General features: G+C 40.3%; 2 protein-coding genes across 6 annotated transcripts in view; one reads left to right on the forward strand and one right to left on the reverse strand.

The window, feature by feature from the left end:
• Positions 1–4,583: 4,583 nt before the first annotated feature.
• Positions 4,584–16,254, reverse strand: rcbtb2 (regulator of chromosome condensation (RCC1) and BTB (POZ) domain containing protein 2). 4 transcript variants are annotated; one of them, XM_061827902.1, is made up of 12 exons: positions 15,842–16,254; positions 14,747–14,888; positions 12,388–12,538; positions 10,671–10,837; positions 10,433–10,591; positions 9,075–9,182; positions 8,861–9,003; positions 8,365–8,555; positions 7,297–7,423; positions 5,905–6,040; positions 5,691–5,821; positions 4,584–5,337 (listed from the first exon to the last, which is right to left on the reverse strand). In XM_061827902.1, exons 2-12 carry the CDS (start codon positions 14,870–14,872, stop codon positions 5,271–5,273), a joined length of 1,506 nt encoding a protein of 501 aa, XP_061683886.1. In that variant the 5' UTR covers positions 14,873–14,888; positions 15,842–16,254; the 3' UTR covers positions 4,584–5,270. The 4 variants fall into 4 exon arrangements, with proteins under 4 accessions (XP_061683886.1, XP_061683887.1, XP_061683885.1 ...); XM_061827903.1 differs by having other exon boundaries at positions 4,584–5,313; positions 15,842–16,253; XM_061827901.1 differs by having other exon boundaries at positions 4,584–5,313; positions 5,901–6,040; positions 15,842–16,252.
• Positions 16,255–17,180: 926 nt separating this feature from the next.
• The window catches only part of fndc3a (fibronectin type III domain containing 3A), a 69,751-nt gene continuing 59,303 nt past the window's right edge, over positions 17,181–27,628 (forward strand). For both annotated transcript variants that reach the window (XM_061827048.1, XM_061827049.1), the window contains exons 1-3: positions 17,181–17,491; positions 17,729–17,887; positions 24,688–24,831. In XM_061827048.1, coding sequence (XP_061683032.1) covers positions 24,721–24,831 — 111 coding nt within the window. In that variant the 5' untranslated portion in view covers positions 17,181–17,491; positions 17,729–17,887; positions 24,688–24,720. The remainder of the gene's footprint in view (positions 17,492–17,728; positions 17,888–24,687; positions 24,832–27,628) is intronic.

The following is a 27,628-nucleotide window of genomic DNA, read 5'->3' on the forward strand; positions in this document are numbered from 1 at the left end:
ATCACTGACTTTTTTTGTATTGATTTTTGGCATGTTAAAGACCGGCGGATCAGCTGCTAAAGTGTTGGCCTCGCAGTTCTGAGGACCCGGGTTCGATCCCGGCCCTGCCTGTGTGGAGTTTGCATGTTCTCCCCGTACCTGCGTGGGTTTTCTCTGGGCACTCCGGCTGTTTGTCTCGATGTGCCCTGCGATTGGCCGGCAACCAGTTTAGCCTGCCCGTTGACAGCTGGGATAGGCTGCGGCATTCCCCGCGACCCTCGTGAGCATAAGCGGCGAAGAAAATGGATGGATGTTCAAGATCAATCTTTGAAATTCAAATTCGAAAGTGATGTTTTACGATTGAGAAAATGAACTCCTCCGTGAATGTTCCAGAAAACCCCCACGCAGCCTCTGCTATTGTCTTTTACATAAAAACATGCTGTTGAAGTGGAAAAGCTGGGAGAAAAAAAAAAAAAACAAAAAAGCTCCAAATCCCAAGACTGTTCAAGCTCGAACAATGACGGGAAGCGTGTCGCCCCCCGCCCCCAAGGCCAAGTCTGAGGCCCAAGATGTCAGGTGACATCATGCTTCAACAGCATCTTGTTGGAATCCCCACTAAAAACACGCAGGGTTAGTCCATGTTTGGCATGCTTTGCAAAACAAACAGCCCCCCCCCCCCCCCCCGCGCCGTGCAAACAACCAACGGCTGCACGCAACACGCCAACAGCGTTAAACTGCAACTAACAACGGAAATATTTCTTATGTGCTTTGTGTACGGACAGACTTAAAAAAAAAAAAAAAAAAAAAAAAGATGCATTCTTTGTAACCAAACAGGAAACAACTGAAATCAAGAAGGTGATTTAGAATTAAATTGTACGGCTAAAAACTTAGAAATCACTTGAAAGCAAACAAATTCTTTTTTCCAGACCTGTACTGTAGTATGGTGATAAGACTAGTTTGAAATCATATTTTTCCAATCTCCACTCTTGCCCATTTCGATATGATTACAGGCTATGAAGTGGAAACAGCAGAGAAAAATGGCCACCCAGGCAGCTTTTATTGTCTCCTGCTTTACATGCCGGTCAGCACCTTGTCATCGTCGTACCACTTGGAGGCGGAAACAGGCTGGGCTGCGAGGAAGCGATTCACTTATTTCCAAACCGACCATGCAATTGCAACTGAGAGGAAGCCAGAAATGTAAGAGTAGAAATACACAAAAAAGACCGACGTTAGACTTTTAAGACTCAATTAGCTGACGAGACAGAAATGCTTTTCTGGATACCTCCAATGGAGGTATGTACACGCTTTTAGGGTGGCATTTTAATTCCAAACCATTTTTAAAATTATTATTACAGATAAACATGTATCAAATTTGCAGACATGGTTGAACGTTGACAAATATGGGTCGGGGGGGAATATTTGAAGATGCTTCTTTTTTGTTGGTACGCAAAGGAAATTTTTTTTCCAGGTCAAAAAGTATTGAGTTTAAAAAAAAAAAAAAAAAGTAATTTTAAAACCTTTTTCTTGCTTTTCCAGTTTAAATATCTATTTTTTTTAGTAACTCACATTGGCCATAAGTGTTTTTTGTTGCCACAAAGATAAAGTTTTTGTCATTTTTTTGTTTAGCTTTGGAAAAAAATTGAGATGTAAATATTGATTTTTTTAGGAAATTTACAATCGACTCGCAAAATTTGAAGATGGGTGCCATCACAACAGAGAAAATGTATTTTCTTTTGGCTTCTCTTCTAAATAACAGTCTCACTTTATTTAAAACTGTCATTTCCTGTAGATGTCCACATAATTTTGTCATGTATATTAAGTCCAAACGTAGACTTTTGCTTCAAAAGCAGAATGTTGGCTTGCATTCCCATGAATTAATTTATCATTTAACGTTCATACTAGTAACAATGCAGACTTCCTCTTTTCCATGTCAAACTGCGAGTTTTGTGACAACACACTGGCTGGGGGGTGACAGACAGAAACTCAAGTGTGAAGACTTCAGCACACTCTTTGCACGCTCAACCTTGATACAGCTGGAGTTTGTCAAATTGTCATTTGCTCTCTCATCCCAAATGCCCTTTAAAAAAAAAAAAAAAAAAAAAGACTACGTGAAATAAGGTTCTTGAATAAAAGTAACTATTTTGTAACATTTTCAGTCCTATCATTATTATTATTTTTTTTTTTTTACCGAATATATAAAAATGGCCCACATTGTACATCATGAAACAAAGTGGAGTCAAAAATAAGTACTGGGATAACTGGGATCATTAGTTATGCGTCTGTAGTGTAACACCACGGAGATAGAAGTCCCATTCAGACAGTCGGCAGCTTTTTTCACACCCTATAAAAACAGTGATGCTTTGACTTACGAGTTAGCTCGATGGCAGTAGAAAATAGCACTTGCAGCCACCATCAATTCACATTGGTTTCCTTGCAGTGGAAAGACAATATTAGTTAGTGGTGGTAATTCGCCATTGAGAATCTTTACCAACAGCCAATTGACCTCAAAAGACAAAGGAATGACAAAACATTAGGTAGGAGCGTGTTTTACAGACAAATCCTCATTTTACATCCCACAAAGCAGGTCTAAGCACTTCCTGCCAGGTTGCGTGAATGGCAAAGGGGCCTGAGACAAAATAATCATAGGAACTGTATTCCTCCAGTGTTATTTTTTGTTTTAACACAAGATGTCACCACACAGCCACCAAAGATTACCATAGTTGTCATCTGCGCTTGGGTTGCCTTTACATTTATCAAGTGTATAAATAAATGACGATATACATGTATTTAACATTTTTCTGAAGACACCTGCTATTAAAAAAAACAAACTCCCTAAAGTTGGGATTTGTGAGGTCAGTCACGTGACACATCACATATAATTTTACTTGTGCCCAGAGTAGAAAGAATGGCGGAAAGTGTTGTTGCTTCATCTTGTAAAAAAAAAAGTGGCAGTTGTTTGAAGGTTTATAATTACATTAACGATGATAAGAAATTCCATAAGCCCTTTATTGGCATTTCAATTTATGTTAGTATGAAGCTAGCAGACTTGTGAAATTTTATTGTTGCACATCTTTGTGCTTGAAATGTACAATTTTAATTCACTTTTGTTTCATTGTGTCAGTTGTTTGAAAGTTTAGCGTTATCATAACGTTGATGCTAAATTCCATATGGCTTTGAGGTTTAAAGGGGCTTATACTTATTTGTGACAACAGAAATACAATTTTCCACATTACTTGTTCGTAAACTGGGGAATGTGTGTACTGACGACGACGAACAACGTTTTAACTTGACTAGTGATGGCTGATAAAGATGAAAAACAAAGGTTTGTAGTGAAAGCATCACTGTCACATTTGTGTGACAGGTTTCGGAGCTTGGTTAGGGAGATGGGCCAAACAAAATGTCTCCTTAATCTAGCATTTCTACAAAAAAAAAAAAAAAAAGGACAGGTTATGTGGTTTGGTAGACCTTCATTTGTGGTGCCAGCAACAGTAGTATGCCACGGCATGCTTCTGGAGGATGGAACTTGACATGCTATTGGTGCAAAAAAGGTAATGGACTGCCTTTTTATTTTGTGGTACAAGCCAAATCAGCTCTTCCTGAACCTGAGATCTGTTCACCGTGATATTGAACAAATTTCCGGCCGCGTGAAAAACTCTTTAGATAGTGGTAGCGGCACTTTGAATCAAAAGAAATCTTGGACATGCAACGCATTCGACTTTTTCAAAAACTTACCACTGAAAGCTCACAACATTGCTGTTGTTGCATATTATCACTCAGCAAGGTATAAAAAGCTATGATTATTAAGACAAATCTTCCAAAAGGAGGGCACAAATTGGCAATCATCAGTTTTAAAAGGTCTCATTTTATCACATTTCATTATTTAGCTAAATGCTACATTTATTATTTTAATATTTGATTAACTGGAACATGAGCAAAGTTCTCAGGTGGGATTTGAAATTCCTTCTTACAGCGGAATCTGCCAGCAGTTCCCACCAGACCCTCACAATATATTTGGGCCTGCCACGTCAGACCGGATTCTTGCCCCACCATCAGCGCCGACTCACCACCAAGTGGTAATCAGTTGACAGCTCCGCCCCTGGAGCCTATCCTGGCTGTCAACGGGCGGGAGGCGGGGTACACCCTGAACCGGTTGCCGGCCAATCGCAGGGCACATAGAAACAAACAGCCACACTCACAATCACACCTGGGGGCAATTTAGAGTGTCCAATTAATGTTGCATGTTTTTGGGATGTGGGAGGAAACCGGAGTGCCTGGATAAAACCCACGCAGGCACGGGAACAACATGCAAACTCCACACAGGCAGGTCCGGGATTGAACCCGGGACACAACCGCTTTACGAGGTGATCCAACGTGTCGCCAAAACGGGCCAAAATCCATCCAATTTTGGGAATTGGAACATGGCATCAATAAAGCAGGCAACGTAGAATTAACCAATGAGAGCAGTGCATGAGTTCAAAGCTTATCCAGACTTTTTCTGCAGCTTTGGTTTCAATGGGTTGCCAGGAGAAAAGAAAATGTTACACGGACACAGCACCAAATGCAGGCCGTGATTAACATTTCAACAGGTAAACTGATTAAAAAAATAGACGCGGTGGAAATTTTGTCAGTAAATAAATGACTTTATCTGGTGCTCAGATTAATGGTGACACTCTTTTTAAAATGAAATGGATGACATGCTTCAGTGCTGACGTTAAATAGCAGGCTAGCCGTTACTTCCAGGGAAATTAATCAGAGACAGTTCATTTTCAGCAAACATTTTATACATACCTGTGAGGCACCTTGCAAGCTTCTCAGCACAAAGATTTGCGACATCCACTCTATTTATCCTTCTCACCCACCAGCTACGTTGAATTATCGGTAATCTTTTCGGGGTATTATCTGGCGTTGCAACATCAAGTTTTTGTCATCAGTTTAGATTAGCGGTATTCACTCGCTTTCTGCCACCCAGAAGTACCCTGGCACCTATTGTTCCCAAATATTTACACGAAAAGGTGTGTACCACCACAGCAAACTAAACTGGTGAAAACGTAGACATAAAAGACAAGTCAACCTTCTGCCTGCTCATCTTTGAAGAACCGAAAGGCCTTCATTCATTTTAGTCTGTGTTGGACTGCCAAACATGGAAATCAAGTGTCGTCATTACGAGTAAGGGAGGAGGGCCTTGGGAGGGTGTCAGTTTCTGAAGGCCCCGTGGCGGCTGGCTTTGCTAATAAAGTTCTTGAGCAGGTTGTGGTCCATCTCGGCGAAGGCCTGCGTCTGTGTGACAGATGTCAGGTGGTTGACGCAGAACTTGAAGCAGAACTCCTCCAGGTCCTAAAAAGATGAAGGTGGCCCTGTCTGGTCAGTGGAAGGAAAGCCTCGTTGTGGCGTCGTACCTTTTAGAATCTCGGGCATCTCACTTATGCTTCGAGGAGATACTATGAACTCGTGGATGCACATTATAAATAAAAGCATTGTTTCAATGTCGTTTCTCCCCTTTCAGCTTCTTAAGTTTACAATTTGTGGAAATAGAGCATTCATACATATTTCAAAATAAATACTTATGTGTGCAGTATCTGTGACCGACATTACATTTAACTAGAGGACCTCTCATTTTTCTTCTAATGCCTCGAGTTATTTCCTCAACTTCCTCTGAAGCAAAACAATGTATGCAAGACATAAGACAACCCTGAGATGGCTGCCGAGCTTACCCGGGCCTCGTACTTGACAGCGGCCGAGAGCAGAGTGATGGCATTTTCCTCCGAGATGCCCCTCTTGATGGTCTCCTGGCACAGTCGCTTGAGCCTGCTCTCGCGGTAAAAAGTGGCCAGGTCCAGCAGGCCTGAGAAACCCAAGGCAGCAGAGAGCAACAAGGTTGTTCAACGCCATTGTGTCCAGGTGTGTTTGTGCAAAGTCCTCACCCACAGCATCCTCCGGTGGCAGGTTTATAGAATCGGTGTAGAGATACTCCAGGAAGGCTCGGTACACCAGGAAGGGGAACTGGTGGATTTCAATGGTGTCCTCGTCGGTTTCGTTCAGCAGCACGCGAAAATGTTCACACCTGGGGGGAAAACAATGCAAAAATAATCATTTATGGAATCTGTGTGGTTGGATTGTAGTTGCCAAAAAACTGACTGTATACTTAAAGGAATGTAAAAAATAATACATAATATGCAAAAGCTGTGTAGAAAAGTGGAAAACAAAATGCAAAAAGAGAAAAAATAACTTAAGTAAAACAAAGGCTTTCCCTCTTTCTTCAACTGGAAAGAAAAAGAATGCATGAAAATAAAAACAAGCATATACTTCATAATGCCTGGATAAATTAGGAGAAAAAAACAATTCCTGCTTCAAAAGGGGGAAAAATTGAATCACTTCTGAAAGGAAAAAAATCCTTGCTTGTCATGAGGGCAAAAAGACCAATACACCTCCATAAAAATAAAATATCTACTGTCTGCAGAGAAAACTGGATATAAAAACACACACGCACACAATGTGACACCAGTGTAAAAGAAAAAAAAAATGTGATGCATTCAAAGAAATACAACGCAATGCCTTCTTAAAGGAAGAAGTACAATGTAATTTCTGCACCAAAAACGGAAAATACTATGTAAAATGTCTGTGTAAAAATGTAAACATATCATATAATGCCTGCTTATTAGATACAGCTCTTATATTGGAATGAATTACAATATGTTGATAATATGGTGGCCTGTGCGTGCCGTTCCTAAAAGGGCTTCTCTTAACAGTGAACAAAGAGACTTCCTCAGTCAAAGCGTAGCTCCAGCAGCTCACTGGACGTGTGATCTTTACACCGCAGGTGTTTTTGAAATGTTGCGTATCCATGCGGTAAGCTTCACGCCACCGGCAACACAGCAGACAGCCTGGCTCCTTCCGACGAAGAAGAATGCAGATGCTCATGGTCACAGAGCACGGTTATAAAAAGACCAACGTAGAAACAATACGTCTGCTTTGACTTCCCTCTGTGACTGACAGGAAATAGGAGCGCCGACACGCGGCATTTCTTTACTACCGTACACTGTGAAAACTTCTACATTCCTTGTACAACCTTGGGCGTGTTGCTCCATCCACTGTTTATTTTGGCTATCATTTGGTCAAACAGTTCAATTAGATCAAATGATTATCATAACCAGAAAAAAAACAAATAAATCCGTGAAAGCCAGAAAACAACAACACGGACAAATAAATTGGGACATGAGTTAGTGTCCAAAATGTTTCAGTTGTTCGTACTGAGAGCGTCCTGATTGACTGGTTCAGGAAGAACAATGTGCCCTATTTTCACATCACTCATAACTGTACCTGATTTTTAACAGCGCTTTGTGCACATGGATCCACTTCCCATCCACTAGGAACTTCAGGTCGGAGATCTCAGGGCTGTCAAACTCTTTTTTCAACGACTGTGCGACAGTCAGGTAGTCATCACCATCTACAGCCAATTGGGGGGGAGGGGAGAAAGAACCATCTGTCAAGTATTTTTAAAATCCTGGAAACAAAGTACCAAATACTGGCATTGATAAGTGTGACGTGTTTGTGGTTTTGGAGTTCTGAAATGAGTCAGAAGGTAAAGGCAGGAAACAGACTTTCCGGTTTATTTCTTCGAATGCTTCCACTGTCACAGAAAGGAGGTTGCTTGCATGACAACACCATCGCACAAAGCAACAATGCTGTAATTAAAAAAAATAAAGACTCCCTTCTGTAATGTGTTTTCATTGCCCTTTAAGTTATATCAATATACAATGCACAAAAACACACACTTCATAACCTGGATAAAAAAGGACAACAATACAATGTAACGCACATGTAAAAAGGGGAAAAGTACAATAATGTGTATTGGAGTATTAGTTCATTTTTTTCATGGATCCCTCTACAGTTAAGGCGTAAATATAAACAAGTCAATACATAAAAATTACAACAATTCTGTACAACTGCATTCGCTTTCACACTAAGGCTAGCACAACCCAAACAACAGGGTGGCCGGGCTGGTCTACCAACCTTAAAACATGTGACCTGAGGTTGCCATCCCAACAAAACTGTTGCTATTCACCATTCCTCCACGTGATTTGTTCTGTTCTAGTCTTTCACACTTTATTCCTGGTCAAATGATAACATTATGTAGCAGAATAATGAAACCCTGAGGTCTCGTTAAAAGTGGCCAATCGTTTTCTTACATACCAGTACGATGACAAATCTCATAAAATGAGTTTCCTTTATTTTATAAAATATTTTCCCCCCTATTTGAAGTACTTTATGTCTGGCACACACACTTCTCTGCGAGCTATAGTCTATGTAACAAGTAAACTCTTTCTTTTGGGTGAAACGGGGATCTCAGGAAGGCACACTTTGCCTCCTTTAAACCGGCAGGCTTACCTACAGTGAGGAGGTGCCATGTAACGGCGGGCGTGGCGAAGCAAGCAAAGACGTCATCGGTGCAGCTGAAGTGCGTGACGTGCGGGTTAGTCACCACCTGACCGCGACACTGGCCCCACATTAACACCTGGCCGCTCTGCGTTTTAGCGGCGGACGTATGGCTGGTGTGGCACGCCGCCACCTCCACGATCCTGAAAGGAAAAAAAAAAAAAAAATAGAAGAGTGTCTTTTGCTTTTTCTTTAGGCTCTGCATGATGCCATGAAAGAGTACCAATGACGGCAAGGGGGAAGGATGTGATGATAGCCAAAGAACAGGTTATGTGTATTATAATCAAATGGTGAAGCAATTATTACCTTTATCTAAGTTTAGAAGCTAATGCTAATCTACACAAACACTGCTCCACTATATTTTGTTTCAATTCAAGAGGACAATGAATAAGTCAGATGAAACATATAAAGGATTTTAATCAAAAATATTGTATGGGTGTTTACGCACCTCTCCTTGTCGGTGCTAATCAGCGTGGCAAGAGAGTAATTGTTCTTATTGCCGGTGCCCAGCTGCCCGTACGAGTTGGCGCCCCAGGAGTAAATGAAGCCATCATCGGTGAGCGCCAGTGTGTGAGCGTAGCCGCAAGCCACCTGGAAGGCGGGAAGAAAAGGGCAGAGGTGCGCTGCTTGACGTCATTGAATGGCCAATCTCTAGCTCTTACCTGGATAACTTTGACTCCCTGGAGAGCGGCGACTCGGCACGGTGTCTGCTGGTTTCCGGTGTTGCCCAAACCTAACTGGCCATTGCAGTTGTAGCCCCAACCGTAGATCTGAAGCGTTGACATGAATTGACTTTAATTCAATTTCTTTGAGTGGAAACCTAATCTTGGTTTTTCGCTGTTGAACACCTATTCACATATTTTTATGCTTTCTGTCATGCCCTGGGAAGCCACAAAATGTCACCACAGACAAGCTAAACGGGCAATGCTATATCGTATACTATATCGTGAATACAGTTTTATTGCATTTTTCATGCCCCTGATGTATCGTATCTTTTTAAGGATCACTTTTGATGGGTTTCTACACACTTTCAGTTGTTGCACAACAGCCTTGCAGGCATCACTGAGCTTTTCTGGATGTACGTGGATGCAGTGTAATTAAGAGCAAAAAGAAGTTGAAGAAAAGGTCTGCAACTAAACTGGAGCAATAGTCTTCCCACAGAGCATAAAAGAAAAATTATTTAATTAACAACATAAGCTTAGTATTTTGTTGTTGTTGCCTCATGTGTATATTAAAGGGCAGCTTGAGGTTTATACTTACTCGAAGGTTAATGATAGCAACCTTAAAATCTAGGTTAATTTCTCTTAGCCATCTCAAAAAAATAAAAAAGTTTCCTATAAGCTAGAAGAAGTTCATTGAACAAAATTGTATGGTTTTGTGAAATAAATTGGTGTTAAAAAAAACACACAATTCTACCCACAATATTCAATCATCTTTTATGCATCGCTTACAGTAAACTAACGGAGTGACAAACAGCTAGAAGCAAGCAAACTTCATCTCTTACTTAGAGAAGTGAGCAAATGAAAGTTATTTGCAGAGTGAACCCCAGCTGTTTGCAGATAAATTGGGACAGCATTGAACAAATTACAATTCATGCAAATTTATGATCAATAAAAAAAATAGATAGATCAAACAGTTTGTAATTGCACATAGATTCCACAAGAAGGTGGTGTGGCACTTGCTTATATGAAAAGGGTAACGCTTGACAAAATGAAGATCCTCAATCAGTTTAATGTAGTTATGTAGTTGCTTTGCACCAAGAGGGAATCAGACGGCACCAAAGCAATATTTTGAAATTAGATGTGGCTTTGCCCTGAGCACAAAATAGCAAATAATTGCATTTTTCAACTTAATGACAGGTGACAGGTTCACAAATAAAATCTTGTCAATAGGCAAATTCTCAAACCCCAGGCTGTGAATATGGAGGAGTTCACTGGAGTTCCAAATACTCTCTCTGCAATCGTGGCCAAGTCAAAGTCAACTTCTCTAAATCAAAGTAGCCAAAAAAACAACACATTACCTCCCCATTGTCCAGCACAGCCATGGAGCATAGCTGCCCACAGGCGATGTTGACCACTACTTTGCTCTGGAGGCAGCTGCTGACCCGGCGCGGCGTGGGTTGGTTGGCAGTGGACCCCGATCCCACCTGCCCCGAATTGTTGTAGCCCCATGCATACACCTAAAGGCGGAGATGACACATTCACTGGCTTAAAAAAATATTGGAAATGAGATGTGGTCAGAGGGATAAGGAGTATTACCTCTCCTTCTGTGGTGAGGGCAATAGTGTGGTGGGAGCCACAGGCCACTTCAGTAACCTTCTTGTTCTGAAGGTTGGTGGAGACCAGGGCAGGGATTAGCCCGTGGATTGTAGTCCCATTGCCCAACTGACTGTAGCCATTGTGGCCCCATGCGTACACTTCACCATCTATGGGAGGCAAAGGGAACAGTTAGTGATTCATTAATTCTTCAATTCTCATTTGTTGTTGCGCTATATACATCAGTCTTCTCATTGGTGAAAAATTGCAGTTTTGTTCAAGGCTATGGGGCCACCGGTTTCCTTGGGATGAGCTTGCAAATGCTTAATCGTGTCGACTGCCATCACTGTTGTACACTTCCAATGGTATGAATGAATCAGTGCTTATTTGAGTTCACTCACGAGTGTGGCAAAAAAAAAAAAAAAAAAAAAAAAAAAAAAAGTACGTTGACTGCGTACCGTAATTTCCGGCCTATAAATCGCAACTTTTTTCACACACTTTCAACCCTGCAGCTTATAAGGTGATGCGGCTAATTTGTGCATTTTTTCCAATGGCCGCAAGGGGGCACTCGAGCGGAAAAGGTAAGAGAGATGAGTGGAATGTATGTGCCGAGGAAGTGACTTTACTGGTATGTTTTTATTCCTCTTTTTTAAACCTGCCCCCTTACTGCTGCGCTAGCGTGTTGCTGCCGTATCGCTTGTTTTTATCAGTACGTATCTTTTTTTAACACTAGCATGTTTCTGACACGTCTCAGTTATTTAGGTATGTTTTTTTCAACTGGCTCTGTCAGTGCTGTGCTCCCGTGTTGCTGCTACTGTGTAGCTGCCGCGGCTGTTTTTGTTTACCGCTATGTTTTTTTTTTTGTTTTAAACCAGCCCTGTTCGTGCTACTGTGTTGTTGTTAAGATAAGATACGGTATTAAAACTTTGAAAACTCTTTTTGTGTACTGTCTTTCTTTGTAAATATCTCATATTTCAATGTGGGTTTTAATGTGGGCACTTGTGGCTTTTACACAGGTGCAGCTTATGTATGTACCAAATGGTATTTCCTTGACAAATGTACTGTACTGTACTGTGAGGTTTATAATCTGGTGCGCTCTGTAGGTTGCAAATTACGGAAGATTTGAATATCAGTCAAACAATAATATATCACTACAAGATGCTCCACCCACCGTATTTACCTGCTTTGTTTTACCTTACTGTGCATATGGAAAGTCATACAGTAGCTTCCAAGTGTTGTAGTTTATCATGAACCAGCTGTATCACCTAAAACAATAAATCTCCACGGAAACAGGGATCCAATGGCCGTGCCCTAAGGGCATGGACAAGGACAGGGCAAAGACAGCAAAACAAACCACGACCACGATACGTCGAGGGATCCTTGTTGAAGTAAGCCAAGTTTAAAAAAAAAAATGGCGACATGTTATTGCCGGTTGCCAAAATGTGTCAGCATATTCTCTTTCTGATGTGACCAAATCAGTGGCCCCCCAAAAAAGTAACCAGAGGTCTACATATAGTTTTAAAATTTAAATTAAAATAAATTATTTGATTGTGATTTGTTACTGTTAAGACCAATAGAAACTAGGGATTTACACATAGTCCGAGCTCAAGAAAATATTTGACTGCAGAGGAATATCCTACTCGTTGACAAAATATCACCATTAATAAATGTGGGAGCCTTCTGCATGTACCTACGTCACACCATCATAGTTTCATGTTACCTGAAGTGGCAATGACAACATGTGGTCCGGTTCCATAGCTGAGGGACACGATCTTCTTCCCGCAGAGGATATCGATCCTGCGCGGCTCGATGGTGCTCTGCAGGTCGCCGAGACCTAAGCAGCTGCTATAATTGGTGCCCAGACCGAAGACCTGCACACAGACAAAATGGCACTGCATTTAAAATATACAAATGGTACCTCAAAATATGGCCAAGCTCGTTAAAAAAAAAAAAAAAAAATATATACATATATATATATATATATATATATATATATATATGTATATTTTTTAATAGCAAATCAATATTCTCCAATGAAAGGAATTTAGATACCGTTAATCTATTCACACCACCAAAACCTATAAAAAATATTAGAATGTAAGTAGAGGAATACACTGATTTTCTTAAATGTGATTAAGTCAAAAGTCCCTTCAAGACAGCGTGATATTAGGAGTGCTGAAGGCAGTGCCGGTTGGTTTAAAATATGGTTACTCGGCGTGCTCGGTAGGGTACAGTTAAGCAAATCAAAGCAAAATTTATTTATGTAACGCAATTCATATACAAGGTAATGCATTGTCCTTTACGTGGTTAAAAGGATATGAATGCAAAGAGATAATACATTTAAAAGGGAGATAAAAAAAAAAATTAAAAAGACAAAATATCGACTTGACACATGCAAGCCTTTACTCTAGATATGTTCTTCAGATGGCAAAAGGGAGTTTTCGTGATTGATTTGATATGACGTCAGGATCTATCAGAACACCAATGTTTCGGACTTGGTCTTTGGTTTTTAAAGATAGTAAATGCAGCTTTTTTCTAACAGGAATTCTCCTTTTTTATTGCCAAAAACATTTTTGGTTTTGTTGTGGTTTAGTGATAGAAAATTTTGGCTCAACCAGTTATTTATCTGCTTTGAACAGTGGCACAACACCTCAATTAAACTGTAGTCATTTGGAGACACGGCTAAATATAATTGTGAGTCATCTGCATAGCTATGATAGTCAAAATTAAAGAATTTGACCCAAGGGTAGCATATACAGGCAGTTAGTGCATAGTGATGCCTTGACTTAACCCATTTGTGGCCAGCATCCCATTTTTGGGACATCATAATTTTCATGCATTATATCCTTCAGTATATCAAAACAAGTGTTTTAATCTGATTCTAATTCTGGTTTTTGGGACGATCTACTAAGAAAACCCAAGTACCCTCTCACGGGCAGCGGGACGAGATTATAAATTAGTTAAATTATCATATAACTTAACCATAAATGAAAAAAGAAGTACTTCCTTGATTGTGGCCTGTTAGGAGACTTTGATCTCAATAAGGCAAAAAATTGCCACCCTGGGTTCAAAGTGACTTGACTTAAAATATTCCAGGATGTGAGCCATAACTTGGAAGATTTTTTTTTTTTTTTTTTTTGCTTTGATGAGCGAGCAAAATTTTTAGATGTCATTGAACAGATGGTGCCAGACAACTTCACAATAAACCAGTTTTTAAGATTGAGGAGTTTTCAAAAGATTTTGTATTCTAGCAAGAGGGTTATTGCCACTCCCACTGTAAAACTAAACCGCAAACTAAGTGAACAACATGCTGTGTATTACCCCACCACCAAACATTGAGAGGTTGCTTGCATAATGCTCATGCAAAATGCCACAGATTGGCTAACAAACCTAGCATCCATTTTACCGTAGTTATAAACCTTTAAGAAATCGATATTTGCAAACCCAAAAAATAGCATATAACAATTCTCACAAATATCCACTGCGGAAAATAAATTTTGGCGTTTACTTCGACACTTTTCTGCATTTTATCATCAAGTCCATGTAGTATGGCTGTATGTATTACACTGCTCCTTGGACACCAAAGATTGAAAAACACATTATTTACACTATATTTAATTTTGTTATTACAGTGCATTTTGATGAAGTACTATACATCAGAGTGGTATTTATAATACACGTAACAAAAAACTTTATGGCACTTCCGTTCATTTCAATGAGAAAAGATAATTTCAAGCTTCAAGCGCGAAGGGGAACAATTCAACTCGTAAATATTTCCTTTGTGAAAAAAAATCATTGATTTGTTCAGTGTTCCACCATCTTCCCAATCAAAGTGTCAGTCACTGTGCTTTGACTACATTGCTTTCAAAACAATACTGTTTGTCAGGATAAAACAGGAGCAAGGATGAGCCGTTGGCCCCTCCACGCTCTTCGAGCTCTGTCGAGAATTAGGTCCTGACAGCTAAAGATAGCACCATTCCATCTGGTTCAGCCACCCACACACCACTACGCGTTGTATGCATTCTGAAACTTGTGACGACCCGGACACAGGCATTGAAGACTCGCATCGCCGACGTTACCTCGTCGTTGACAGTGACATAGAGGGCTTCGCTGGCGCCGCTTCCGAAAACGCACGCCTGCCGGATGAGGCCGAGCTCCTCAGGCGGAAGGAAGGCAAACACTGGCCACTTCCCCACATCCAGCATGCCACTCGATCACTCACTGCAGCACAAGAGGGGAGGAAAACACAAATATCCCTGACATAAGAAGTTGTGCATTTTCAAGATTAAGGTTTTAATACTACGAGATTGAAACTGTATTACATCTGATCCGAGGGATATGGACAGACCCCTTCCCTGAGACCAAGTTGTGGAAATCGACGAGTAAAAGCGTAAAAACTTTGGTAACTGCCAAAAATGTCACATGATGTAACAAATGAGAAAGAAAACCAACTTTTCAGTTTAGGGGGCAATAACTTTTTCATATAAAGCCATGTAGGTTTGGATTATTTTCTCCCTCAATAATAAAAAATTATAATTTAAAAGCATTTTGCATTTACTTGCTTTGTCTTTGATCAATGTTTACATTTGTTTGCTGATGGGAAGCATTTAAGTGTGATAAACATGCAAACAATTACAGATCAGAGAAGGGGAAACATTTTTTCACATCACTGTATGCAGGGTCACACTAAATAAAAAGTAGCAAATTTAAATTGACTGTGTGTTATTGTGACCAGGGCAGTGATGGCTTATGGGAAAAGCGCTCGGTGAGTCTGTGAGTTGAAACATTGGTCAATTTTGGTATACATTACTATAGCCTTGCATGTTGTACAAAAGGGTGAATCATTTCGGAAAAGGGTCTCAATTGGTCGAAAGGGGACTGATCTACTTCCAAAAGCACTAGCAGAGTTGCAGCACATACGATGACATCATCACGTTCGCCTAACGTGCCCAAAATAATGACTGTTTTTCCGCCTAAATCAACCACATTCTACACTTGAGTAGGCGAAAAATAAAACGTATGATGTCGAGTCACAATGTACGATCCAAGCAACGAAACCCCCCGCCCCCATTACCAAAAAAGATAAGCTAAGCTAAAAACATCATCTTCCCAAACAAACGCGTTGAGCTAATTACCGTCAGGTGTCGCATTGTTTCGCTTCAGAATTACATTACCTTGCTTGTCGACACACAAAATAACTTCTTAGTTCTTCAGAACGCCCAATACTAGCTGACCGCGGGGCTCATACAATTCCACAGTCAACAGGTTTGTAAGGTTAAGTGGCCGTCGGGCACATTACGACAACGGGTTGGCAACGACGCAATCTTATGTAGCACACCCGCTGGTAGTCGTTAGCCTCGTTAGCTTCGTTAACTCCTGGCCGGTGACGGTAGTTCCGGCATCGCGGCGATGCGTTCAAAGACATCGTGAGTTTGTCAGGTATCTGAAGAATCTACCAACTGAAAAGTACACGTTGTCAAAGAAACAATCCATCCATTTTCTAAGCCGTTTATCCTCACGAGGGTGCTGGAGCCCATCCCAGCTGTCATCGGGCAAGAGGCCGGGAACACCCTGAACTGGTTGCCAGCCAATCGCAGGGCACATGGCATCATGGAGCTAGATAACAGTCGCACTCAGATGGAGCCAGATAACAGTCGCGCTCATATTCACAGCTAGAAAAGTATCGATAAAATGAGGAAAGTACACCTCACTCACTTAATTTCACCACAATTTGAAAAAGTCATTTCCATATTAGGATTAGCTTGCTTCTGAATGCTGCCCAGTGTCGCGACTAGTCACATCCGGCATCTCACAGTGCGTTCAAAGACATCAAGAGTTTGACAAATCTTGCAAACATTCCATCTCACTGGGAGCAATTTTGGGTTCAGTCTTTTGCCCAAGGGTACTTAGACAGCGGACAGTTTGAGCCGAGGTTCAAATTTTTGGGGGCATCTTGAAAAAAAAAAAAAAGATAGTCAATTTTGGTATTTCTACTCAATGCATTAAATTCATTTGTTTTTAACGTGTTGTTCCAAAACAACAATTTATTAATTTCTAATTTCTTTGTAGTATGATGGACATTACAAGTCAATTAACATATACAGTACTCAGTTTATCGTGTGAACAGCTTCGCTCCAGCAGGTGGCGCTACCACCAATCTTGAACAGCCAAACAGCCACGCGAGAACGTAAAAAAGATTTCTCTACTTCGTTGGATAAATGATCTCAACTTAGATATATAGAATACTAGGTAGCATTGAAAATGTATTGCTGGAATAACACTCAAAATTGCACATTTTCTACGAATTTGGGCCACTTAATTCCTAGGAAATGGACACTTAACCGCAACATATTGAACAAATATTGAATTTGTGTGTTTTTTTTTTTTTTTTATTAATGTGCACTTTCTGCGTGGGGTGTATTCATCTGACAGTTTCGTTTACTGTTCGATTGACTGGGATTCCGGTCCACGTCAAGGTTTTTTCCCAACCCAGTTTCGGCCTCCAGTCACTTGTCAGTGTGGACCAATCGACACGTCAACCAAAAGGTCCTCCGACCGTAAAAGTAACGTAGAAAGCGTCTCAGCTGCGTTCTTACACATGAATCAAGCAGATATCTATATGACGTATTCGACCGTATTAACTCCATTTAACGCGAGCCGCAAAAGCTTAAAATTTACTTTCATTATAAATTGAAATTCGCCATGACTCGCCGTACTGCGCATGCGCGGAGAGTCGGAGCGTAAGCGATGGCGAAATTCCTGCTTTTTATGCAAGGAGGACCATCCTGGGAAGCAAAGTTATCTCGATAGAACTGACTACTTAGGTGAGCCCTGACTCTGTTAAACTGTCTTACGGCTCCACTCGGAAGCTTATTGAGGCGAAAGAGAGCAAAAGGAAGGGTGGAAAAAGACGCTTCGTCTCGCTAACTATTAGCAGCGTAGCAGGCGGGTAACGTTAGCATGCCCCCCCCCCCCTTCACCCTTCCCTCCTCTTTTTAGCTTTTTGTTGTTTTGTCATGGCGAGCTAATGCATTGGGAATTTGTGCTTTCTTTCTTTTCAGGTGGTGTGTGTGTGTGTGTGTGTAGGGGGGGGAGGAAGCTGCTCCTCTTCGCAGCCCGCTGACGTGGACGGTTGAAGGGGCGGGTGGGGACAGGCGGCCAATTCGAGTGTGGTGCATCGCTTGTAGTCCCAAGACTGTCTTGACTGAGTGACTGACCAAGTGAGTAACATTAGCTGCTTTCTATTTTTTTTAATATATATAAGAATACACGTCCCTCATTTGCTATAATTCACCGTACAAAAAAACCATTTGGAAATTAAATGTTAACGGGCCTTGCACCTGCTAAAAGGATGGAGCTAGGATAAACACGGGACTTGCAAAAAGGAACACTACATCACATTATTGCTTAGATGAATAAATCAAGGGGTGTTGCAACCTGCAGTTTGTGGGCTATATACTGCTTAGTTACAAACTCACAGGGTGGGGGCAGGGGGGGGGAATGACACTGTGGGGTTAAAGTAATAATCCTAAAACAATAATGCTACATTTTAGCAAAGGGCATACATTCATTTTTGAGACAAAAAAAGATTTCTTTTAACAGAATGTAATGTTATTAGAATAAACTCCTACAAGGAAAATATTCATGTTTTGACAGGTAAAACATTCTTGGATTTTTTTTTTGGGCCTACTAGCATGATTGTCCAAGTCATTTTAAATTTAATGTTATCAAATCTGTAGAAATATTAGTGTATTTGGTGAAGATTTTAGTCTTTTGTTTTAAGTATTTCTGAGTCAGCCATGCAACTAGTCATTTTTATTTTTATTTTTACGAGATAAAACATTTTTAGCCGAAAACTCCCTTTTTCTCATGTCATTTTAACTTGAACAAATCAATAGGAGATACCAAAGTACTCGCTTGAAAATGTTTGTTTTTTCTCTCAAAAATGTTAAAATATGATTGCTATACAGTAGGTAACCACTGTTGGGCTAACAATGTTTAACATTTAAAAAAAAATCATCAGTTTGGGGATCAAAATGTTTATTTAGGTATATGTAGCATGTTTTTTAGATAAAGTACATAGTAGATTTAAATTTTGCTCTTTTCAGGCTGAATTGTGTATTTTTTTAAAGTAGTTAAACTGAGAAACTACTCATGTTCAAGAAAAAAAAATACTCAAAAGAAAAAATGTTTCATAATTTTGATAAAAATAATGACATTGGTAGACATTTTCCACCTGCTCAGGATCCCGGAGCTTGTCAATAATATTATATCCTTATCTTGAATAAACACTGGGCTTGGCAAGACGAAATAGTGTCGAAGATACATTATAGCTGATTGTGTTGAATGAAATGGGTGGGAGATGAAAGTGGTATATTTTTGTGGGGGCGGTGAAATTTTCGTTTCCAAGAATATGATTGGATTTCCAATATTATCCGTGTTTGCATAACTTCAAGATATAAAGTTGCGTGTATTAAGATATATATTTGATTTGTTTTGGAACAATTTGAGCATTATCGCCACAGATTTTTATTTTTGTTTTACCCCAACATTCTAATGTAAACAGCATCTTACCGTTTCCTGCCCCTCAATATATGTTGCAGGTTTTCACTATGAGACTGCACTATGAAACTGTGAGACTTGAGTCATTTGACTCTGCCATCTGCAGACAACAGTGAGAATATTCATTTGACGCCAGAAATTTACATACTGTGCAAAAACACACACTTTTTTTTTCTTTTTGACCGAAGTCAAGACTAAACCTCTCCTGTGTCAGGTCTATCAGGAGCATTAAAATTATTTAATTTTATTGAATGCCACATTGAAAGAAAATTTTGGGGAGAATTTAATATTGTATTCGAGGTCAAAAGTTGTCTCTATTCCAGTTGTTAGGAGCCGACATGGGATCAAGTCACACGTGCAAGTCCTAAATCTTTAAGTCTTGTTCACTGTTTTTTAATTTATGGAATTTTAAAACAGCACTAATCCCATGTACCCTTTTTAACTTAAATGGACTTCATTTTGAGAGAAACTATTCCATGGTTTTATTTACCCAATTTCATAATAATTTTCATCCCATGGACAGTTTTGTAGTTCAATATACCTCATTATTGACACAGTTTTAGCCATTAATTGCTTTAAAACCCTAATATATATGTATTTTTTTACTCGAATCTTAATTCTTCATTTCAGACCATATTTGCATTGATCTTTACCAAAAGGAACATTTGGCTTCAAAGCAGAGTTAATGCCTGAATGTCATCAACGCTCAACTTGGTGTAATTTTTTTTTTTTTTCCAATTTATTTATTTAAATCTGTCCTGCTCAATTTATTGACCTTGCGAAATGAAGATTTTGTACCTCTTTATGCTGGAGCATTCTATAGACTGTGCCTATGTTTATTTGTAATGGCAATTTATTGACAATTTCAGACCGGCAGAACAAGGATTGAGCGTGCTAGAGTACAGAGAGATTATAGAGGAACAATACGACGGGACACTAGCTGGAGGGAAAAAAATACATACGACTAATATAATGTCCCCTTGGAGTTTTATTTATTTGTTCGTTTGTTTATTTTATTTTATTTTTTTTATTTGACCAAGTGGTAGTGCACCATCCTGTGAGGGACTAGACAAGAGGTAACGGTCATGGTGCCCACAGTTACCAGGTAGTCCCCAATGACTACATGAGTAACCCTTGGGCCTCTTCAATAAAAAGCACAGCAGTGAAGTGACCATTCAGAAATATTATTTGCAGAGATTTGTGGAAATCAGGTGTTGCATATTATTTGTTTCCTGGCTTCCTGAAATTAATTATTGTGAAAAATCATTGTCATCAGTGTTGTATAGCGCAATGTAAAGATTAAAAGTTATTTAGGATGATTTTTAAAGTCCTATATGTATCTAGGCCGCAGATTGAGCAACCAAGTCACATGGATTTGTGTCTATACTAGCATGCAAGAAAATAGAACCGTTATTGATGTTCCTTATTAGGTCTGCAGTACAACCAGCTATGCAGCCACAGGTATATATGAAATAAAAAATATATTTAAGTATTTTAATCAGTATATACGGCTTTACAGTGGCTGGCTGGATCTGGCTTGGTACCGAGAAATGTAATTTTTGTGGTGAAAGATCATGTGTATATGACATGGAAGTTTTGATTGGCTGTTAAATTTATGACGCAGTTCACCAGTGACTAAAATTTTGCCCCCCCAAAAAAAAAATATTGCAGACTCCAGAAACCTAGTTGTATAAACCCGCACACTGCCCATTTGTTCGGATCGCTTGGTGTCCGACAGGCTTAAAGGGTGGACCTTCATTCGGTTTTGTAAATTCCAGGTTTATTCATCCTCATAAATTCCCGTTGAAAATTTCCTACTTTTAACATTTGGGGAATTTTGCAACCCAATTTAGTTTTATAAGAGTCTTTTTTTTTAAAGAAAAATTCCCCTGTAAAAGGTCACTGAATCCCAAAAATTGGAAAGCCCCAGCTATACACCGTAAACTCCACAACATGAGCAATATCTAAATGTGCGAACTGTGGATCGAGGGGAGGTGTCGGTTATTGTGTTGATTTGTGGACTGTTATGTAACATCGGGAAGTCCGTCCACCAGCTGATTTGTGGGCGTCGGGGCCAAAGAGCTGCTCTGTCGGCCACGCACCCACCCGCCCCACACACATCAGTTCATTGACTGACGCATTGTAAACGCAGCAGTGTTGTTTCAGCTTAAGGCAGGGAGGGGCTAAAGCTAACAGATAAGCCAGATCACTGCAAGGTTTAGGAGCGCAGGCGTACTGCACTGTAATTAGGTTCAAGGACACATAATACAGCTCTTTCACTGTCTGATGGCATGCATTTGAAAAATTTCACATCTGTCCTCCACTTGAAGCCTGCTCATTTTTTAGAATGGATCATATTTAATAGCCTATTATTCAATTATTTCACTTCGTTGGTCTTGAGCTGGGATATCGTCCCTCTGTTGATCATTGTATGTGTTTCTTCTAGGTACTTTTCACAGTGTGAAAAACATCGGCTCCATCAATTTATGTACAGTACAATAATACTAGTAGAAGTGAGCCACTGAGAACTGGTGCGCTAACTCTCAACTCCCATTTCCACTTTATTCATATTGGACTTTGACAAATGGTGGAGCTGTAAAATGTCATTGTACACAAAATGATAGTACAGTGGTACCTCTACTTACAAAATCAATCCGTTCTGGAAGTCCTTTAGTAACCAGAATATTTTTTCGTAATTAGAAGCGCATTTTACATGTAGATAGGCTAATCCGTGCCAAGCCCTCCCACCCCCTGCCGCCTCCAAACACAAGCATTCAAAGTACATAATGTAAAGAGTAATACAAAATTCTATCAATTTACCTTTGGTGTTGAGCAACGATGCGAAGGGTGAGTGACAAGCAAAAATCCCCACTGCCATTGGCACAAAGGGTAAGCGTAAGGCCGTCCTGTATGGGCTTGTGGCCTGGCAGTTTCTTCTTTGCTGTTATAAATATATGATGAGACATGCTTTTCCAAAATAGGCTAGTCTCGTCACAGTTGAAAACTTGCTGTGCAATGTAGCCTTCTTCCAATGCCAATTGTTCCAATTTCTGAACAAATTCTTTCACTGCTTCTGGTCTCCACTTGATGCCTCGCCATGCCAAACAGTGAATTTCAGTCCTCCTCTTGAATTTTTGGAAAGAGTCGCAGTCTTTAGACCTCCTCCTGCTTCAATATCATGCCGATGGTAGAAGGGTTTCAGCCATATTCTTTGTTGTCAGTCAACAGCATGGCTTTTTCAAATTTCTCAATGATTACTTCCTTTGTATTTATGACCAAATCAACTCCCATCTTCTTCTCACTGGCACGGGCCATCAATTTCTTGGGGCCCATGATGAAAAAAGATGAATAAATTTCACGAAGAAGTTGTACGTAGTCGTTTACGTGCGCGCTCTACCGTGTGCCAATGGATTCGGTGACGAAGATACAGGAAGTGCGTCATTTTAAATCAAGAAATACGGTACAGGATATTTACATCCGGGGTAATCCAGTGCCTTTTGTTTTTCCTTTCTTCATAACTAAAGATAAAATTTTTCTGAGGAGGCGTTTCATAACCTGAATTGTTCGCTACTAGAGGTACCACTGTAATACAATGATATCACCACAGTTTCCTTCACTTTGGCTGTTTTTCTTTTTTTTTAGGCGAAATCGGCAAAAGAAAATGGATGGATAGATTAAAGATTAGGTGTTAGCTTGATCCACTGAGAACCAGAGTGGGCTAACAACTGGTCATTTTAAAATTATGGGTCCAAATGAATGCTGCCTTATTCAGATGAAAACTGCTTGAGATCAAGGTTTAGTTCCAAATTTGACATAATGGTGCAGTCTATTATACATCCTATACCAGGAGTGCTCAATGTGTCGATCACTCGTGAGGCAGTTTTGCTCGGTCGTGTGACGGCATGCCAAAAAAAAAGAGATTAGACAATGTACAGTGGGGCAAAAGTATTGCCAGCCACCAATTGTGCAAGTTCTCTAACTTAAAAAGGTGTGAGAGGCCTGCAATTTTCATCGTAAGCTTGTCTCACCTGAGTGACAAAATTTGAAAGAAAAATCTGAAAGTTTTTTACATTTTGTTTAAATAATTTATTAGCAAATTGTGGTGCAAAATAAGTATTTGGTCACCTACATTATAAACAAGCACAATTCCTAGCACTCAGAGGCTTGTAACATCTTCTCCACTCACTTGTATTAATGTCACCTGTTTGAAATAATCAGTGTAAAAGATGCTTGTCCACAACCTGAAACAGTCACACTCCAAACTCCACTATGGCCAAGACCAAAGAGCTGTCAAACTACACCAGGAACAAAATTGTAGACCAGGACTAGCCTGGGAAGACTGAATCTTCAATAGGTAAGAGTATGGGTGTGACGAAATCAACCATCGGAGCAATTATTAGAAAATTGACACCGCCATTGATGATCTCCCTTGATTTGGAGATCCATGCAAAGTCTCATTCAATGGGGTTGAAATGATCACAAAAATGGTGAGCAAAAATCCCCAAACCTCATGGATGGGACCCAGTTATTGACCTGCAGAGAGATGGAACCAAAGTAACAAAGCCTACCATCAGTAACACACTATGCCGCCATGGACTCAAATCCTGCGGTGCCAGTCATGTCCCCCTGGTGAAGCGCATTTGGATGATCCAGATGATGTTTGCAAGAATGTCACATGATCCAAGGAAACCACAATTTAACTTTTTGGTCAAAACTCAACTTGTGTTTGGAGGAGAAAGAATGACAAGTGTAATCCAAATAACACCATACATATTGTGACGCATAAGGGTGGAAACATGCTCGAGGGGGCTGTTTTTTCTGCAAAGGGACCTGGACTGAGCTCTGTAAAGGAAAGATTGAATGGGGCCATGTACCATGAGAGTTTGAGCGAAAACCTTCAGTCTGTAAGGGTGTGGGCAAGGTGGAACGTGGCTGGGTCTTTCAGCATGACAATAATCCCAAACACACAACACAGGCAATGAAGGAGTGGCTTCATAAAAAGCATTTCAAGGTCCTTTCAAGGGTCTACCCTGTGTCCAGATCTCAAGCCCATAGAAAATTTTTGGAGGGAGTTAAAAATCTGTATTGCCCAGCAATGACCCCAAAACATCTGTATGGAGGAATGGGCCAAAATACCAAGTGTGAAAATCTTGTGAAAACTTACAGGAAAAACATTTAACCCATGTCGATGTATTGAGATGAACCTTTATTAACCAAATACTTATTTTCACCATAATTTAAAAAAAAAAAAAAAAAATCAGTGTGATTGTTTGGATTTTTTTTTCCTCATTTTATCTCATAGCCGAGATAAACCTATGAAGAATATTACAGGCCTCTATCATCTTTTTAAGTGTGAGAACAATTAGTGGCTGACTTAATATTTGTGTTAGACTGTGTGCTGCCATGAGTTCACCCAAAGTTTAAAAAAAAAAAAAAAAAAAAACTTTCTTTATTGCAGAAGAACCTCTCTCGTAGTGTGAATGAGGAAAACATGGCAGACCACACCCCGCCTCTGGAGTCCGGCCAGCTTCTCAGCCCTGAACTCCCGATCCTGGCGTCACCTCCGGCCCCACCGATGGTCAATGGGGAGGGCCCGCAGCAGGTAGGCTCCATACCCCCCCCCCCCCCTCACTGTCATGTACAAACAGGCCGTTATTGGCTGCCTCAAGCAACTGCCCCCCTCCAATAACAGATTTCTTGCTTTGTACCCCAAGCACAATGACAACACAATCTTATAGAAAGGAACAAGGACTGCTTTCTTATCCTGACACCAAAATTCAAGATTATATTGCCTCTGTCAGATGGAATCCTTGTATCTCTATAGCATCACTTTTCAGCAAAAAACCCCAAAATCTTTTTGTTGGGACAATAGTATTGCATTTTCAAAGAGAGCAATGCATTTTCAACTCTTTCGGTTGGTCAATAATTTATTAAATACATGAATTAAATCAATGATGGACCCACGTGAAGATTGAACACTATCGATTTGTGAAATTTCCAAAATTGGATATGGGAGACTTCCAATGTAACCAGCAGTGACAATATGAGGTTAATGCAAAGGGATTTTCATTTTCTCACCTGTTTCCTGACATGTTATAAGTTGCCACACGATGGCGCCAAAGACCTGCCCAGTAGAAAAGTAGTAATTCCAGTCAAGCATGTGTAAGTGCTGCATCTCGACTGACAAGCTCTGACATTGTATGTTGGGAAGGAGGTAATTTTTACCTCGGTTTTAGTTGGAAGTTAGGGCGAGACCGTCCACTTAAAGGGCAACTCCTCTCGCTTCGACATAGTTCATTGGCACATAAATTCCACAAGATTGTGCCAAAGCAGACATTTATATTGGAAAGGACTTAGGCCTGCGCACTTAAACAATAAATAACCGTGTTTCTCCCTTGAGTAACAAACTAAGTCCTTTTGTTGTAATTATACGATTGCAGGACACCATGTGGCTGTTTGAAAGTTCATCTGAGTCCCTTTCACACTACCTCAGTCGTCACTTTGTATTTTGTCCCCGTGTCTGCCAGTTTTGCAGGATCTCCGCATACAAGAAGCCTGTTCGAAGTAGTGACTTTATGCGTGGAAGTGGATGACGCATTCAGCTATTAATTCGGGCACTGTGTCTTTTAGAGCAGAGGCCAACATTTGAGATGCGTCAATTTGCAGAATGTACGCAGAAACTGTGCTGCGTTGCAAAATGAGTCTGTTCTGTGGGTAGTATTAGGATACATTGGGGTGTGAATTCTCCTGTTTAAATGAAATGTCTTCTGTTACATTTAAGTGAAGCGTATGAGTTGTCACACAAGTCTATTAGATATGTATCATATGTACTCGCTAATCAGATGAGAGCTGCAGTTTGTCATCATCTTGTGAATCCTTATATGCTTGGCCAATTCTTTCAGATGCTTAAAAACGTGGATATTACTCAGTCACTCCTGAAACCCCTCACCCCCATTTGATGATGATTCTCTTGAGAAGCAGATTTTTGTTACCAGGCGATGCTCCCTGAGTATGTATTGTGTGTTACAGCTATGATTTGAAGTTGGTATAAGTGACACTGAATGCCGTTGATGTGACTGTCATTTTTGTCTGCTTTGAGTTCTGTGCCTTCCCGACGAGTACGGCGCTCGCACTCTTGCTCCCCCTTTGTATCTTTTTCCATCCTTTCCTTCCTCTTGTGCAATATGTCCAGATAAGACTTGCTAATATTAGCCATGGCCCGTGTGACGTTCCTGCCATCCTGTCATTTTCCACTGGGGGGGCGGTGTCGTCGTCATCCCGAGCCGTGAGGGTGATCTCACGGAATTTGCTTGCCTTGTCGGTGGCAAAAAAATAAGAGGTAGCCCGATTACCTGCGCACGTCACATCTGTGTGCTTAGCGTTTTATGCGAGCCTGCAAAAGGAAAAAAAAACATGGCTCTACCTTCCCTCTTGACGTCATCACCGCACCTCCTGTTTGGGCCAATTTGAGCTGCTGCGTGTGCATGACTGCTGAAGTGAACTGAAATGTGTTCTCATGTGTCATAATAACTGGATCTGATATCAGGGCTCTGTTTGTCTTAACACACACATCGCTTAGCTGTGTCAATACTTACATCTCCAGTTTACAAAGAGAAAAACATTTTGTAACATATTTCCACAAATAATGTCTTGGGAGATTTATTCAAATTTTCATTATCTTGGATTATTTTTGTAATCTAATCTTAATTTAATTTAAAATGGGGGGATGTCTTCTGGTAGTCACTGGTGCTCAAGAGGATGTTCATTTTAAGATGGCGAATTAGGTATGTTCACATTTTGATGACAATAAAGCTTCCAAGCTTGGCAACAAAACTATTGCCCAGCAAGCAAGTGCTAGCACTAACGGTAGTACCTGAATAGGCCAGCATTCTGTCAAATCATCCTGTGGAGTTTCAGTCTGTGGTGAAGTAATGTGATTACAGTAACTTAGCACCCATTAATTCTCTAATGTTGCATTTCTGGCTTGACCTGACTAGCGTAATTTCCGGCCCACAGAGCGCACCTGATTATAAGCCTCACCCAGTACATTTGTAAAGGAAATATCATTTGGTACATACATGAGCAGCAACTGTGTAAAAGCTGCAAGTGCCCACTTTGAAACCCACATTGAAACACGAGTTATTTACAAAGAAGGACAAAACACAGAGTTTTCAAAGTCTTAACAGCAACAACACGGTAGCACGAACAGGGTTGCTTTTAAAAAAAAAAAAAAAAAAAAAAGCTACGGGAGCACAGCACTAACAGGGCCGGTTTAAAAAAACAACAAAAAAATAAAATAAATAAATCGCTGACACACTAAGGCTAGCGCGGCGCTAAGGGCCAGTTGAAAAAATAAAAACGTACCAGTAAAAAACACTGAGACATGGCGGCAACACTCT

This window comes from Syngnathoides biaculeatus, chromosome 8 (assembly GCF_019802595.1).
Source record: "Syngnathoides biaculeatus isolate LvHL_M chromosome 8, ASM1980259v1, whole genome shotgun sequence".
NCBI lineage: Eukaryota > Metazoa > Chordata > Actinopteri > Syngnathiformes > Syngnathidae > Syngnathoides > Syngnathoides biaculeatus.

What these genes read in the sequence shown, in the direction of transcription:
- rcbtb2 (XM_061827901.1), bottom strand. Translation starts at nt 14,872, where the DNA reads ATGCTGGATGTGGGGAAGTGGCCAGTGTTTGCCTTCCTTCCGCCTGAG. An exon ending in CTGTGCTGGACAATGGGGAG is followed by an intron (nt 9,183 to 10,432) that starts GTAATGTGTTGT and finishes TCAACGCTTCAG; the next exon opens with ATCTACGGTTGGGGCTACAA. An exon ending in CTGTCAAGTACGAGGCCCGG is followed by an intron (nt 5,314 to 5,690) that starts GTAAGCTCGGCA and finishes TCATCTTTTTAG; the next exon opens with GACCTGGAGGAGTTCTGCTT.